Below are 17201 nucleotides of genomic sequence, written 5' to 3'. Positions count from 1 at the left end.
GATGGGGTATGTGACTTACGCCCTCGAGCAGGCCATTTTAACTTGTTAGGCTCTTGAATTTTCTTCCATAAAGTAAAAGGATTGGTTTACACCGTTTCCATTGCCTTGAGCCCGAAGACTCGGTGGTTTGTGGACCAGGGATCAAGGTGTGGTGGTGGCTCCTGGGACCGTGTTGGGTCACGTGGGCCTTGACTTTGAGCCTTGCTGCCGGCCTCTGCCTCAAGCCTGGCCCCAGACCTTGCCGCTTTGTAATTCTGTAGCCAGCGGACACTGCTCCAGCCCAGCCAGCATGTGTGCGAGAGCAAGAGGAAGCCCGTAGAGGAACACGGATGTTGCCTTGGTAGCTAGGGTGGGGACGGCTAGGCACCTGTCGTGTCCCTGCACCCACAGAAAGGATTTGGTTTGGGGTCCTGCAGGGAGGTGCCGCTCATGGTTAGCAGGTTTCGTAATCCGCTGGTAGTTGAATGGGGTAGGAGTATGTGAAGGGGTCAGAGACCTCCCGCTGGCCGACCAGCTCTGACATGCAGAATTGGACTAAGTAGCCCCTGGTGGCCTGGGGAAGTACAAGGCATCTGCCTTCCTCCTGCCGGGAGCTTTTGGCTGAACTGGGAGATTCGGTAGGACGACAATGGTGTCACCCTAAAGCAGAAGGACAAGGGGCACACGAGTGGATCCGGAAGCCCTTTGGTCTGATTGGGATGCGTATGCTTGCGTCCAGAGGTGAGTTGCGGGCTGATGCCCAGCACAGAAGAGGAGACAAGGTGGGCTCAATCCTGGAGGAACCTCCCCAAAGCCCCCAACTGAAACCCTTGAGTTCGACCCACCCCTGGTCAGCGCGAGGCCCTGCGTGACCACGGGGAGTAGGGGATCATCCGGCCGGAAACTAAGTCACCGCACACTATTGGGTTGGCTGGGCCTTCCCATACCCAAGGTCTAGTCACGTCGTAGCCTCCAGGTTCATTATGGGTTTTTAATTTTTTTTTTTCATGTTTCTTAGAGAGAGAGACAGAGTGAGAGCAGGGGAGGGCAGAGAGAGAGGGAGACAGAATCTGAAGCAGACTCCAGACTGAATTGTCTGCACAGAGCCCGACGTAGGGCTGGAACTCATGAATTGCAAGATCATGACCTGAGCTGAAGTCAGAGGCTTAACTGACTGAGCCAGCCAGGTGCCCCATATTATGGTTTTTAAACGTATGATTATTTATAATCTAAAGCAGGAATGCAGATGCTGTTTTATTATTATTATTATTATTTTTTTTTAATGTTTATTTATTTTTGAGAAAGACAGAGCATGGATGGGGGAGGGTCAGAGAGAGAGGAGACACAGAATCAGAAACAGGCTCCAGGCTCTGAGCTGTCAGCACAGAGCCCGACACGGGGCTCGAACTCACGGACTGTGAGATCATGACCTGAGCTGAGGTCGGCCGCTTAACTGACTGAGCCACCCAGGCGCCCCTACCTGTACTATTTTGAAGCAGGTAATAGCTTTTTAATTTTTATTATTAAACAGCTCGTCTCCAGGACAGAGCAAAACTATTTGACCTTGATTTTTCTGATCCCCTGAGGCTCCTCTGACCTGGGATCTGTTAAAGAGCTTTGGGGCCTGTCCCCTGAAATGGCTTCAGGCCCTCCATTATATCTCTCCCCGAACTGCGCACAGCTTCCTCATGGGTTTCAGATATACACACCATGGACCTTTCACTTAACTTAGAATCTCTATATCCTGTATTAGGCAATTTACTGTTAACTGATAATGGCTCAACCTGTACGTGATAACAGTTGGGACTGAGTGAGAATTGTTGTCCCGTATGCTCAACTGATTCTTAGATGTGTACAAAATCGATCCAGGAAAACTGAACTGGGTAGAACTGATGAAAAGCTCCATGGCACAAGCTGCATTTAGTAAAGGTTGATATGGATGAAACTATTCAGTGGATCGAACCTATGGATTTGAAATAGGAAAGAACTGATCCTAATTAAAATAACTTCGACTAAAGAAAAATGAAAAAAATTAGGAACACTGGCTTTGAAAAATGATCAAGGACCTAAATGGGCTTAATGGCATTTTTTTCTAGAAAATGCTTTCAAATGAAAATGTGTCTACTCTGGGATAACTCTGATTAAAATGTTTGTATCCAAAACATCCTCAGGGGCCAAATGGCCTCGTCAAAATGGCTGGCACCCACCTCTGGCCAGACAGTAGTTTTTGCTCAGGCAGAAGTTGTTTTTTGGTTTTTTGTTTGTTTGCTTTTGACTTTTTTTTAAGTTTGTTTATTTTGAGAGAGAGCATGCGCTCGAGCAAAGAAGCAGGGGAGGGGCAGAGAGAGAAGGAGAGCGAGAATCCCAACAGGCTCTGTGCTGACACAGAGATCGAACCCACGAACCGTGACCTGAGCTGAAATCAAGAGTCAGATGCTTCATGGACTGAGCCACCCAGATGCCACCCCCCCACCCCCAGAAGTTTGAAAAGGGAGAAGAAGGAGAGGAAAATTTCCGAATGGAAAGACTCAGACTGTCAGCTGCTGATGAGTGGGATTGCTCGGAATAGACGCAAAACTCTAGAGGTTGAATCGAACTGAGAACGGATGCCGCTGTTGTCGCTGTCTGTTGTCCCCTTTGATGTTCATCCCAGACATGCCTCCCTCCCTGAGGCCAGCCCGGTTTTTGATCCTGCTTTCAAACGTTTTGATTTCCTCAGGTGGCCTGGAGAGGAATCCGGGACTTTTCTTCACGAGCTTCTAGCTGGAAGATGGGTTCTTTTCAGCGGCACATACAACATTCACTCTAAAGGGCAAGGGCAAAATTGTATCAAGTGTAAAAAAAAAAAAAAAGACAAAAGGCCGGGACAGAGGGTGTCCTCCTGGTGGTTGCTCAGTGCAGCGACCATACCCTGGCGCCTGTGGGGCTCAGGGCCAGCCCAGTCAGAGCACCGACCCGGCAGGAATAGGCCAGGCCTCTCTTTCCCCAGTGACCTGCGGCTCATGTCAGCTGAAGGGTCAGTGCTGACCTCATTCTTGGGCAGCCTCTGCTTCCCCCCCACAGGCTGATGTCTTTCCGACCCTGTTTAGATGAAGTGGGCGTGCCCCCCACTTCCATTTCATGCCCAAGTATCCAGCGGCTTCTGGAAACCTCGTTGCTCTGTAACTTGCCCTTCCAGGGGGGCCCACACTTCCCTGTGTCTCTTCCATCCCCGCCCCCACCCCAGCTTCCCTGTGAGTGGGACCCAAGTTGTTCCCAACAGCAGATAGGGAAACGGTATTGGGCGGCAGGAGAAGTTAAACCCAGCATTCAGGATCAGCTCCCAGACCCCATGGTCGGCATGCTGGCTCCACACTGTGAACGCTCTGCTCTGATGAAGCAGCCTGTTCCCTGCCCGCTCTTGGGGGGGGGGGGGGTGGGGAACAGCGTGCTCCCCTTGGTGGTTGGCCTGGTTTCTCCTGGTAACCCCCCTACCTTCTTTGATCTGTGTAGCAGTGGCTAGTGTGGCCTTGATTAGAGTGAAGGCATAAGACCCAACTTAGCTTGACCTCTTTGTGAAGAGTTTGTAGCCCCAGCAGGTGGTATTTAATAGAAATCTAGAATGGAGGCTCAGGGTTTGAACCTTGACCTCACCCTTGGTGATGTGGAGCAATTTATTCAACCTTTCTGCGCCTTGGTCTCCTTTATAAAATAGGGATGATCATTGGACCACCCTCATCGCATAATTTTGAGATGGAAATGAGGCACTGTACTCAGAACACCTTTCATACGTTATCGGACTCAGGAGAAATGCCCAAACAGTAACTGCTATGATTATTGTCTTATAACCATCTATGTCCACCCTTAGGGGTTTGCTAGTGGTCGGGTACAAGACTGGTCTCATCATGGGGGCTTCCTCTGTGACTTAAGGCCATCCCCAGCTGGAGTATGGCTTTGGGAAGCCATGTGACAAGACTCCTTCATCTTTCCGGTTTCCTTAGCTGACTGGCTGGTGTGTTAGTGACACCTGCATGAGCCATAGTGAGAGGCAGCAGTCCCACACGACAGCTTGAATTCCCGTCTCATCTTTGGCCCCCTGAGCAGCTCTTCTTGCTGTGTATTAGTTACAGGTAGGCTGTCCAACTCTCCAATGATTGTGTCCTTGCCAGAGGTCTACACCTTGGCAGATACTGCCTGGCGGAAGAGAAACAGCCCCGTTTAGGGGTCAGAGGCTCTGGTTTCCTGGCTCTGGCCAGGCCTCAAGAGCTGTGTGACATTCGGCAAGTTGCCTTGCATTTCTGGGCTGTCTTTTGAAAAGTGAAAATGAAGGTCTTGAACCGGGTGGTCTGTAAACTTCCTCCTACTCTGAACCTTTGTTGCAACCACGTAAATGTCCAGATACCCTTGTTCCTTCCTGAGACCAAATATGGGCCGGGGTGGAAGTCCAGTGCAGCCTCTCTCTTCTCCCTACAGCCTCAACCACGGCGGACCTCTTCCCTCATGCCCCCCCCCCCCCCGCCCCGCCTTGTTGGTGACACAGGGGACCATACGTGTGAGTGCTTCATAGTCACAGCTGGTCCCAGGCCAGAGTCTAATGAAGGTCACTGTCAAATTCATTCGTAAGCAGACTTTTAAAATTCTTTCCAGCGAGCCGTTTCCATGAAAGTCATTAGTATCCCTGAGTCATGAAGATATTTCAGATTTTCCTATGTTGCGTCTGACAGTGAAAACCCAGCTCCCCCAACATTTTCCTCGTCGGTGCTCTTCTAGGTAGAGCCTCAGCCAGTTTGCTAACTGGGTTTCTCTGCAATGAGACCCACTGTCTGATTTGTGTACACCGGGGAGTAATATATTCGTAACTAGAGTTTGAAAGGGCCTTTTTTTTCTTTTTTAGAGTTTGAAGATAAAACTTGTTGGTGTTGGTCGTGCCAAAGATTTCTGGGTGTCCTCTTTCATACATTGGTGAGAACCAGATAGTCAGCTCTTGGTGGGATTGCTCAGTCAGTTTCTGATTTTGGTGGTCACGTGTCCCCCTTGTGACGAGCTGTCTCGGAGGTAAGCCCTCCCCAGGTAGATATGTGTGTAAACTCATGGGTGCCTCCTGTATTTCCATGACCTGGCCTGGTGTCTCACCCTCTCCTGGATGAATCTTCCTTAGGAAACCTTTGATAAATCATTCTGTCTTCCCTGTGTTCCCATAGCGCTTTCCACCTCTGTTAAGGTCATGATCTGTCTTGGATTGGAGTTTGTACTGAACGTGTCTGTTTTCCTGACTGACTTGGAACCCCTTATTTGGTGTGGGCCCCCTGTCTCCAGAAATCAGGTTCCAAGACGTATCTCAGCAGTGTTGAATGGAGTATATCCTACTAGCAAAGGTACGATAGAATGTTCCCCGCCTTGCGTGTGCACCTGCCTGTGAATGTGGTTTTAGAAAATGTTTTATGAAATGCCTTACAAAGAAGCTATGAACTTTGGGATTCTTTAGGAATCCCCAAAAGTTTGGTTCCTTGGGCTTATTAGTAGTAAAATGGGCTGTGAGCAGCCAGAAAGCTGTTGAGGGAGATTTGGCCAGTCTATGCTAGTTGCTGTAGTCCCTATTATCATGTTTACAGAATAGCCCAGCTGTATAGAAGGGAACATGTGATCACTTGGGTTTAGATTTAACCAAATGTAGCACAAAACTGGCTTAAACATGAGCCTTTATTATTTTTTTTTTCTGTCATTTAAAAAGTTAGGAGGTAGGCAATCCAGGGCAGGGACCTAACTTACTTTTCTTGTATCCTTAGGAGAGTTGCCTCATGATCCAAAATGGCTGTTGAAGCACCAGCCATTGTGTTGATAACACAAATGGAAAGACAAAGAAGCCCTCTTGGAAGGCTCCAAGAGTGTCCATTTATATCTCATTAGCTAGAAGTTAGTAACAGGAGTCTTAGCTAACTTGACGGCTGGGAAGTAAGGTCTTTAGCTGGCACATTGCCTCGCCCTAAGATACAAAGGCTCTCTCACCAGGGAAGATGGAGAGAACAGACTGTGGTCCTGAAGAGCCGCCCACCATTTACTTGAATAAATGAGTAGGTAGGGAAGGGATGGAGAGATGCCATTTGGTTTCCGTGGGTCAAGTGTTGACTGAAGCCTCCGACTAGATCTTTGATATGACAAGGCCAGCACATTTCTGATACCACCACGTGGGAGAAAGAGCCTTGAGGAAAATTCAGAAACTCACAGACTTGACAGAAAGCATGTTCTTCTAAAGGCCCCTTCAGACGGGCCTCCTTTTTTCCTTCCTTGTAGAGATCCGGTTCCCTTATTTCGAACTCATCAGATGCAAGATAGTAGGCGTAAAGGGTGCGGGTCTTTGATACAGCAGCCACATTTCAGCTCGCTCTTTTGTTTTCTGGAAGAAAGAAAAGCTTCATAATTCAAATGGGGAGACGGGGCGGGGGGGGGGGGGCGGGGAAGAGAGTTTACCCTTAAATGGTGCTGAATTGAAATAGTAACATTTCCGGGGCACCTGGGTGGCTCAGTCGGTTAAGCGTCCGACTTCGGCTCAGGTTATGATCTCACGGTCTGTGAGTTCGAGCCCCGCGTCGGGCTCTGTGCTGACAGCTCAGAGCCTGGAGCCTGTTTCGGATTCTGTGACTCCCACTCTCTCTGACCCTCCCCCGTTCATGCTCTGTCTCTCTCTGTCTCAAAAATAAATAAACATTTAAAAAAAAATTAAAAGAGAAATACTAACATTTCCTTGAAAAAAACAAACACAAGTACAAATCCCACCTAGGGAACTGTTAGAATCCTGTGGGATTGATGGTCTCTTGGTGTGGTTCAAAGCCCATAGGTGGTCTGTGGGGCAGGTTGGGGGTAGCTTTGAAGTGCCAGGTCCCAGTGCCTCCCCGCTTGTCCCTCAGTGCACCTAGGCAGAAGGGGGTGGGAAAGCCACTGGGGCTGTCCTCTCATGGGACTTCCATGGACTGGCCTAGAGGCCTGGGGTCTGGAGTGACGTGTCATGTGCCGAGAGCATCCACGCGTGCTCAGTTGGTCAGTTCTGTAGGACGCAGGCCCCTTGTCCCCATGTGTGGCTGAGGCACGCCTGTGTGGGCATGTGGCCTGGGGCCACGCAGTGGTCACAGCAGGCAGGCCCCTGGGCTACTGGTTGAAGCATTAGCCGGGCGTTCGCTCAGTCCCATGCTCTTCATGTTTTTTGAAACTTTTTCTTTTTTTTTTTTAAGTTTACTTCTGTATTTTGAGAGAGCGCATGTGAGTGGTGGAGGGGAGGGGCAGAGAGAGACAGAGAGAGAGAAGCCCAAGTAGCCCAACACGGGGCTCTACCCCACCGACCCCGGAGATCATGATCTGAGTGAAATCAAGAGTCAGACGCTCAACCGACTGAGCCACCCAGGTGCTCCTGTGTGGTTTTTGATAGCAATGTACGTATTTTAATTTTAATTCTAGCGGAGTTAACATACAGGGCTATATTAGTTTCAGGAGTATGATATAGTGATTCAGCAATTCCATACATCACCCAGGGCTCCTCGAGATACGTGTGCCCTTCCATTTTGAAATTTTGATCCTCCTCTTTGTCAAGGTCTCCTGCAGATACCGTGTCTCATGAGGCCCCTTCCTCCTGGCCCCCCCACCAAGGCTGAATTTTTCAGGTCATCTTGTCCTCCAGTCCTCCAGTCCTCCGTTCCTGCTCCTTCTCTTTTCGGAAGGAGCCCCGGATTCCCTCTCCTGGAACCAGTTTCCTCTTCACACCCTGGTACTGTCTGTATCTCCCTCCAGTAGCAGTCTTCGTGCGCAGCTCTTGAGGACGGTTTCTGGATGTCCGCTCCGTGCCAGTTTCTGTTCCCCGACCAGATTGTCATCCTGGAAGGTCAGGCTGGGTGTGGTGAACAGCACGAGTCCACCGTTTGCTGAAGGGTGGAGAGCCGCACCCACAGGGTCACAGAGCTGTTCCTTGCCTCAGGGGCTGCTGTGTTCCAGGTCTCTTTTGTTCCCCTTAACTGTCTGTGCCCTGTGGTTCCCAAAGACTTCCTCTAAGTCATGTGAGACTCACCCTGGGGATGGATGGGGATGGTTGTTCCTCTTGCTCCTGAGCCCCAGGGGCTACCCCGTGGATGTCCCCGGGGTTTGTGGAACTGATCTGGTTAACCAAGGGTGGTGGGTAGGCGGCTGCAGCGGGCCAGCGTGTGCTTGTGCTCTGCTGGGAAATTCAGAGTGGTGGCCGGAGGGTTTTGTTGCTGGTTCCTGATGCAATCTCATGGGCCACTCTTGGGGGAGAAGTGTTTACTGTCCAAAAGAAATAGAAAGTGAGCCAACAATGTAATTTTAAATTATCCGGTAGTTTCATTAAAAAAAAAAAAAAAGTCGAAAGACACAGGTGAAATTAAGATAGTCTATTCAACCAACGATATCCGAAATACCATCATTTCATCATGTAGTCATTCTGAATACGGAGATGGTTAACAATTCTTTTTTTGTACTAAGTCTTTAAAATTTGGGGTGCTTTAGGGGCGCCTGGGTGGCTCAGTTGGTTAAGCGTCTGACTCTTGGTTGGTCTCAGCTCAGGTCATGATCTCACGGTTCGTGGGTTCAAGCCCTTGTGTCAGGCTCTGTGCTGACAGTGCAGAACCTGCTTGGGGTCCTCTCTCCCTCTCTTTCTGCCCCTCCCCTGCTCGCTCGCTCTCTCTCTTTCTCTCTCTCTCTCTCAAATAAACTTAAAAAAACTAGTACAGAAAAATACCTTTAAAATAAAGTCTGGGGTGCTTTGCACTCAGCGTGGATTAAGGACCTTTGAGGTGCTCAACAGGCGCGTGTGGCTGGCGGTGCTCTAACACACAGCCCGCTACGATTTGTGTCCGTCCCTCCCTCCGCCTGTCGCTGTTGGTGAGTGCGAATTGGGCGAGAGCCTGTCTGGCAGAGTGACAGCACTTAGTGGGACTTTGAGTAACTGGGGTCACAGCTCTGCTGCTCGCCCGCGTCGGGTGGCCTGGCCGGGTCTCTCAGAGCCACAGTTACCACCTGTAGAATGAAGGAGGCCGTTGGACTGCAATCCCCTGGGCCCCTCTGGCTCTGACCTGTGGGCAGGGAGCCACGGATCTGGGCAGGGATGGTGCTGGGAACTGCTGTGTCCGCCGTGGCATCCTTAGCAAATGAGAGCTGCTCTATGAAAGGCCACAGCCGGCCTCACCTGGCTCGTGAGGAGCTGGTTTGCCATCTCCAGCTGACTGAGCCGGCATCCGTATCTGACCTCTTGGGTCCTGGACTCTGGAAATCGTTTGCTCCTCTACCTGCTGCCTGTCCCCTTATCCAGCATTTGCGAGGCCCTGCAGGTGCCCGGCTTGTCCCCACGTGGGAAGGCAGAGATGGACAGGGCAGCCCCAGACCCTCAGGAAGCTCATCTTTTGGAGGGTGTGATGGGCCAGAGGGAGCCCCTGCTGTTTCCTGAGGCCTCATGAGGGTTCTTTCTTGCACAGGCCCAGCTAGAAGCTCAGAAAGCCACGCAGGACTTCCAGAGGGCCACAGAGGTGCTCCGAGCCGCCAAGGAAACCATCTCCCTGGCTGAACAGCGGCTGCTGGAGGATGACAAGCGGCAGTTCGACTCAGCCTGGCAGGAGATGCTGAATCATGCCACCCAGAGGGTATGAGTCACAGCCATGTGTGCCGGGGGGGGGGGGGCGCGTGGTTCATGCGCATGTGTCTGTGTCTGCAGGTGGGGGGGGGGCATCTGCGTCAGTGCCTCCCCTTTGTGGGTGGGGGGGTGGGAGCATCCTTCACACTGCTCGTCCATGCGATCCAGACTGGTTCTTTTATTTATTTATTTATTTTAACGTTTATTTATTTTTGAGACAGAGAGAGACAGAGCATGAACGGGGGAGGGGCAGAGAGAGGGAGACACAGAATCGGAAGCAGGCTCCAGGCTCTGAGCCATCAGCCCAGAGCCCGATGTGGGGCTCGAACTCACGGACCGCGATATCGTGACCTGAGCTGAAGTCGGACCCTTAACCGACTGAGCCACCCAGGCGCCCCGCGACCCAGACTGGTTCTGACGAGCTCTGCGTGCCCTGCTTCTCCCAGCAGAGGCTTGATGCCTAAAAACACTCTATGAAAGTCACAGGCTGTCTCTCCCTGGGGTCTCTGCTGGCCTGGTACTAAGGCGTACTCGGAGTGAGTCTCTCAGTAATGGGTACAGCTGTTCCTTCCCTGGTCACTTGAGTTTGTCTGGTTCGGATCCTCTCTCTGAAGGTCTTGACTGTGGATTGGCCTCCCCAGAGGGACCAAGTTGTTTTCCGGGGTCTGTTCCCACTAAGTTCCAGGAGAATGGTTGAATATAGAATCCAAGGTGGAAAACCTTGATTAACGGCCCAAAACCACATAGGGCCTGGACTGTGTGTGTGTGTGTGTGTGTGTGTGTGTGTGTGTGTGTATATGCACGCCCGCACGTGTCTATAACGTTGGCAGGAGGGTGGGGCCATGGTAGATGATACCAGAATCCAGTGGCCACTCCGGCTTGGCCTTTGGGCTCGGCTGGGATTCGAGGCGGCAGCACGGGAGCAGGAAGTGGGCCGTGTATGATCTTGACCCCAATTTGACTCCTAGGTTTTGTAGCCATTATTGTTCAGGTCTTTACCAGCTCACATGACCTGCGCTCTGACCACACTGCTCAGAATCAAGACAGCTGCTCGGTTCAGCAGGACTTGATACCTTCCCCTAACTCCACTGGGTTTTCTAGGAGTCGCACCTAGTGTTCTCGATACCCCCCGCCCCCCCAGGCTGACTTGGCTTGCCGCAGGGTGGGTGGGTGAGCTGACATGTGGCTTTGGCGGCTGCAGCTAAGGCCTTAGACGGAGGGGTGATGGAGAGGAGGCAGTGGGGGAGGGTAGCCGCAACTCCCCCTGGCCTTGCCACCTGTGGGGCTAGGAAAGTCAGGAGTTGGTGCCACAGCCTCTCCTTTTTCAATGTCACCTGCCACAGTTCAAGTCCCAGGGGGTCTGATAATTAAAGATGGCCTTGTGCTTCCCTAAATAGAAAGCCTGACACGCAAATAAATGACTTCCAGTCAAATCAGCATCGACTGTACCGCCTCCCTCTGAAGCCTGAGATACGGGCCTGGCTTTGTGTGGCTTTGGGCCTCCTGCCCCCTCGTGGACATGATGCCCAGAGAGCCAGACACAGGCCAAGCTAGCTTTTCTGGGTCAGCCTGTCAAAAACCCAAGTAGAAGTTGGAAATCTTGGAAGTTTACAAGCCACAGGCTGACAGATGTGGAAAGGACCAAAACAAAAAGAAGGGAGGCGGGGGATGGGGGGCGGGGGGTGGTGGTGGCTCAGTCAGTTAAGCATTTGACTTCGGCTCAGGTCATGATCTTCCGGTTTGTGAGTTCTGGCCCCGTGTCGGGCTTCTGCTGTCAGCGTGGAGTCCACTTTGGATCCTCTGTCCCCCTCTCCCTGCCCGTCCCCATCTTGTTCTTTCTCTCTCTCTCTCTAAAAACATAAACACTTAAGAACAAAAGGGGGGGTAGCTTCTTCCAAGAAATTAGCGAAAGAGCCGTTTCCTTTTTGCCCTCCCTCCCCCCCAGCTGGAGCTCAAAATCAGCCTTAATAAAATCATTTCAGAAGCTGTTTAATCTGTTCTTTAAAAAGGAACAAATCATGTGTATGCTTAAAACAACAACAACAGGGGTGCCTGGGTGGCTCGGTCGGTTAAGCGTCCGACTTCAGCTCAGGTCATGATCTCACGGTCCGTGAGTTCGAGCCCTGCGTCAGGCTCTGTGCTGACAGCTCAGAGCCTGGAGCCTGTTTCAGATTCTGTGTCTCCCTCTCTCTCTGCCCCTCCCCTGTTCATGCTCTGTCTCTCTCTGTCTCAAAAATAAATAAACGTTAAAAAACATAAAAAAAAATAAAAATAAAATAAAACAACAACAACAAAAGCATATATTTTGTAAGTCCTAGGGCCCTAGCATGGATGGTGAGCGGCTGGTCCAGGAGAGGTGTCCCCAGGACCTCTACGTTGCACAACTCTTGGGAGCACCGTTTATGCCATTGTCTTTGAGAATGATGCTTCTTGGGGTTGGGCAGTGCATAACTTGGGCTGTCTAAGAAGGCAGTGAGGTCACACGTGCTCCTAAGGGCCTGGGAAGGGTCATCTGATGTGTGCCCTCCCTGAGGCCACTGGAGGTTTCTAGGCGGTGGGGATGACTACTGCAGATTAGCAGGTGCTCCGGGTCACAGGCCGGGATTTCCCCCCTGGAGCTGCCATTCTGTTTTCCCAGGTTCCTTTACGGTTGCACAGGTTTGAACCACTGAGAGAAAAGCAAAGTTCGAAACTGAAACCAGCAAGAGACAAGGCTCTGGTGGCAGAGCCTTCCCCAACCAAGGCCCTTTGTTGCTGAGAACCCTAACCTGGAACGGGGCATGCGGAATTTGATGGGGGTGGGATGCAGACCCTCACTTTCTGTCTGGCTGTGGGTCTCTGTCTGGATTTAGCACTTCGCGAAGTGGGGCTCGTGTTGCCTGCTCCCCAGACCTCATGGGGCTGGCACACCCAACCTGCTGCATGCTGGGTGGTGAAGACAGTGACGAGTGCAGACTGTTTCCTGCCTTGTCTGACTTCCGGATGCTCCAGGAAGCCCATTCCTTCAGAAGGAGCTAGCTTTATCTCACCCTCTTTTTCCGAGGAAAGTGCCACTTAATGGTCTAGTCAGAGATCCAGAGCTCAGAAAGGTCCGCCGTCTTGAGAAAGTGGCAGTGGTTTGGGCTGCGTGATTCTCTCACCCCAGGCAATTGGAGAAATGCTGGAGTGAGAGCCCTTGTTCCTTGCCCAAGCCCATCAGTGTGTCCCCTTTTCTCCCTTTAGACTTCTTATGGTGATGTGGGGCAGCCACACCCTGAAGCCATGGCTGAAGCCAGCATTCTAGGAGACCCTAAGCAATGCCAGGAGTCCCAGTTTCTCTGTTAGGCCACATGTAATGCCAGACAGGGACAAAGGGACAGTTCTCCACTCGCTGTTGGGGTGAAGGAGGGCCTTAAAAGCCACAGTGGGTGAGGCAGCGTGGCTGAGCAGGCCATACCTGTACGTAAGTGGCTTTCCAGAGGACACACGGCCTAGGGTCCCTGCTGCTCACCACTTGGGGCCTTGGGCAGCAGAGGCCCCTACAGCCTCGGCCATTTCGGCCTTGAAACAGCCTTTTTGGGAAGGGGATAGCTTTTCATCAAATGGGAGAGGAGGCCCAGCATCTGAGGGGAGAGGAATTGGCTTTTCTTTAAAAAAACAAAAACAAAAACAAAAAACATTTTTTTTTAATGTTTATTTTTGAGAGAGAGTGTGAGTGGGGCAGGGGCAGAGAAAGAGGGAGACATGGAATCCAAAGCAGGCTCCAGGCTCCGAGCTGTCAGCACAGTGCCTGACGCGGGGCTCAAACCCACAAACTGTGAGATCATGACCTGAGCCGAAGTCGGATGCTCAACCGACTGAGCCACCCAGGCGCCCCAGAATTGGCTTTTCCGATTGATAGCTATTGAAAGAGAGCAGATCGGGGAAGGGGCTGTGACTTGGAAATGGGGAGGCATTAACTGTGGGTGAGCAGGCAGCAGGTGGCCTCCGGGGAGGAAAGGGCACAGGGCCAGTGTCTCGCCCCAGGTCTGGGTGCGTGGAGACTGCCTGGCAGCGGGGATCCAAGGCCTGGGGTGGCACACGCGGAGCCAGTGAGGCCAGCTGCCCTGGGCTGCCTCCCACACGGTGGTGAGAAGCCATCTCCGCGGGCCCCCTCGCCCAGGGAGGCAGCAGAATCAGAAAACAGTGAGGAGCTGACTGAGGTTCTGAGAACCCGCAACCGCCCTCCCTGGGAGGACCCTGATCTTGGCTCTGGGATGTCAGGGGTGGTGGAGCGAGGGTGGAACGCTTTGGGGCTTGAAGCGGAGTTGAGAAAGGGGGAATGCGAGGCCACGAGGAGCCAGGCCAGGTAGAGGTCTTCTGGCCGGTGCAGGTGGTTCTGCAGGCGTGGGGCCAGGGGGAGGCTGAGCCCAGTGCAGCTGGCACACCAGCTCGGTGCGCATCGGGATCCGGGCAGGACGGCCGCGGCTGTTTGAGCAGCTGTGTGCTGCTGTGAGCAGGGTCCCTCGGACCATTGGGACCCAGCTGCCTGCCTGCCCTGGGCTTTCAGGAGGGGGCCAGTCGGGCACTCCCGGACCCCACGCTTCTCTCTGTCCTGCTGACCTAGGAGGAGGGGCAGAGACCTGTGTCTTTCCCCGGATCCTGAGCACAGGCGGCTGCTGGCCCACATGCTCTCCCCAGGGCCCCCTGCCCGCTTGCCTGCCCGTGCCTATCCTGGAGTGGACCCTTCGGCGCTGGTTCTAGCCACTCGGGGCGACCCGGCCCCAAGCCTTGCCGTTGGGCCCCGGTGGATGGTCGGTTCTTGAGCATTTGGGACAGACCCTGAGATGGACACACCCAGAAGTGGACACAGCCAGAGGGTCACCTCCAGGACTGGGTCCTCTCTGGGGAGAGAGTTCTCAACTACCCCGAGGGAGTCCAAGACTGTTCCTGTTGAACAGTTCCTTCCTTCCGGAGCCTTCCAGCTCCAGGAGAGGAAGTGGGAAGCCCAGCACTGCCTGTCTTCCTTTGTTGAGTCCTCACGCACATCCCAGTGGGGGTGGCAGATGGGGCTTGGGGGACGTGTGCGAGGCAGGGGAGGGCTGTCCGTGCTGACCCCGTTTCAGCCAGCCCTGCTTCCTCCCTTCATAGCCTTGACCCCAGCTGCCCACCCTGAAGACCTCTCTCTCGAGTGCCCCCTCCGAGCTGCCGTGGCCGTCCTGACAGCCCAGACCCCCTGCTGCCTTGAACGGAGGCCGCTGCTGCCGGGTAGATCTATCCCTGCTGGGCTGTCCGCCCGAGGTTTGGTCTGTGGCGTGTCCCGTGCGCACGGCAGGTGCTTGAGCACCGTGTGTGGCTCCGAATTGAGTGGGAAGGTGGCAAAAACGCAAGAGCATGGCGTAGACATGGGGGCAGCTCTGTGCAGAGGTTAGAGTCAGGACCCAATAGCTATCGATCCCAGGCTCGGAGGAGGGCAGGGTTGGCCCCGGGAGGCCCAGGGTGATGGCGGTGTGCACCCCAGTTCTGAGTTGCACCTGCCCATTGGGTTGCTTGGCCCGGCCCGTGACTGCCCTGGGGTGCTGAGGGACTTAGTTGTTGCTTTATTTCGTGGCTCGCCCTGTTTCCTGTGGCTTCGGCCTTCCTAGTGGAGCCCCTGTTCCCGTGCTGCCCTGCCCTCTCTTTCCCCGCCATTGCAGACCTCTTGTGCCTGATGCTGGGCTTCAGATGGGGGTGCTCCTTGGTTACCCTGCAGCCAAGGCAACATGCATGGTGTCTTTCTCCCTGGAGGTGGAAGGAGGAGTTCGGGGGGTTGGGGGTCTCCTCCAGGAGCTGGGGGTTGTTTTTCTGTGGGAGTGCAGATCGGGATGGGATACGGCAGACACGGCGTATTCACCCCTGGTAGGGGTGAAGCGGGGGACCGTGACACGTCTCTTCCTTAGTCTTCACTGGCTCCAAGTCCTCGGAGCTTTCTGTGTTTAATTTCAGACAGACTTGGCTTCTTTTTGCAGACTAGGGGCTGAGATAGACGAGGGCCTGTGTGCAGCTGGTGTGGATCCTGCTTCTGGTGGGGACCCTTCTTGTTCTGTAGCCACAAATCACAGCTTTTGTGAATCGGTCTATTTAAAATGCTTTCGCCCGCTCCTTGAAGGGAACCCTGTGTCGCCTCCTGTTGTAACGGGACAGTTCTCCACCAGTACGAGTCTTCATCTGCCTGATAAACTTGGGGTTTGCGCTCTCATGAAGGTTATACCGGTAAATCCTTAGCACTTACCAGTTAAGACGAGGCTGAAGAGTTACTGCAGTTTCCCTAAGTGGCCAAGTTTTTGTGCACTTTGTTTCAAAATTGTGAAATCTTTGGTGTTTGAAGCCAAGGGAAAGGGGTTTCTTAGCCCCTTGGGCTTGGTTGAGAAGTCATTTTAGGGAGCATGTCCCCTCCTGCCCGCTTAGCTCAGTTCCTCATACTTCCCTGCTTTGACGTGGTTTTAATTCTTTTGTTTAAAAGTATCTCAAGCATTGAAGCCTTTTGCTAAGGTATGTATATTTTTAAAAAAGAAAAACATAACTGGTAAATATAAAGTGTTCAAAATTTTAACTCTCTCATTGAGGACACTAATGAGGCATTACAGTTATTTCAAAGGAGAGTCACACACACGCGCACACACACACACATCAGGAATGCTGAAATGAATTTACAAACATACAAAATTGGTCAATATTTACGGGCAATCAATAATCAGATCCATCTCTACCGGGACATAATTCATCTTCATTTCTAGGGAGAAGAATCATTTGTATTACTATTCGTTTCTACAACGTGTATAGGGTTGTAAAATACCTTCAAGACCATAAAACCCAGGATAACCTGAAAGGGTACACTAGACAGGACACCCACTAGTTTTTTTATGCTCATTTGAGTCTTTCATAATTTTTTCCGACACTTTAAACAATCTTTTTTTTTAAAGTTTATTAATTTGAGAGAGACAGAGTGAGTGAGCACGAGCAGGGTAAGGGCAGAGAGAGAGAGGGGCGGGGAGGACAGAGAGAATTCCAAGTAGGCTCCACACTGTCAGCACAAAGCTGGATGCAGGGCTCGAACTCATGGACTGTGAGGTCATGACCTGAGCCAAAATCAAGAATCGGGCACTTAGCTGAGCCACGCAGGCGCCCCTAAAATCCTTCTTATGAGTAAGTGCATAAACAAACGCTCTCAGGGCTGCCTGGCTATTGACTGGAGGGGATAGTAGGGCGTCAGCAGCCTCAAGTTAAAGGCATGCTGGTGCCTCCCTAAAGTTGTCCTGCTGGGGTCCGAGGGAGTGGACCCATGACCTGAGGGCCCTCTGGGCTCCACTCTGATGCTCTTCAAGTAAAAATAAGTATGGGCCTGTAGCCTGACCTCGCCCCTGCCTCCAGTTGACTTTAATTATTTTTAATTTTTTAAGTTAAAAAATTTTTAAGGATTTATTTTTGAGAGAGAGTGAGCATGAGCGAGCATGAGTGGGAGAGGGGCAGAAAGAGGAGACACAGAATCCGAAGCAGGGTCCAGGCTCTGAGCTGTCAGCACAGAGCCCGATGTGGGGCTCAAACCCACGAACCATGAGATCATGACCTGAGCCACCCAGCCAACCGGTTGACTTTATAACACGTGTGTGAGCTCTAA

At 52.2% G+C, this 17201-nt stretch overlaps 1 protein-coding gene across 1 annotated transcript in view; it reads left to right on the top strand.

Annotated features, from left to right (window-relative positions):
- SH3BP5 (SH3 domain binding protein 5) overlaps nucleotides 1-17201 on the top strand; it is a 76419-nt gene that overhangs the window by 50022 nt on the left and 9196 nt on the right. Inside the window, exon 4 of the mRNA XM_027061872.2 lies at nucleotides 9432-9596. Coding sequence (XP_026917673.2) covers nucleotides 9432-9596 — 165 coding nt within the window. The remainder of the gene's footprint in view (nucleotides 1-9431; nucleotides 9597-17201) is intronic.

This window comes from Acinonyx jubatus, chromosome C2, assembly GCF_027475565.1.
Source record: "Acinonyx jubatus isolate Ajub_Pintada_27869175 chromosome C2, VMU_Ajub_asm_v1.0, whole genome shotgun sequence".
Taxonomy (NCBI): Eukaryota; Metazoa; Chordata; class Mammalia; order Carnivora; family Felidae; genus Acinonyx; species Acinonyx jubatus.
This window is presented reverse-complemented; position numbering and strand designations above follow the sequence as displayed.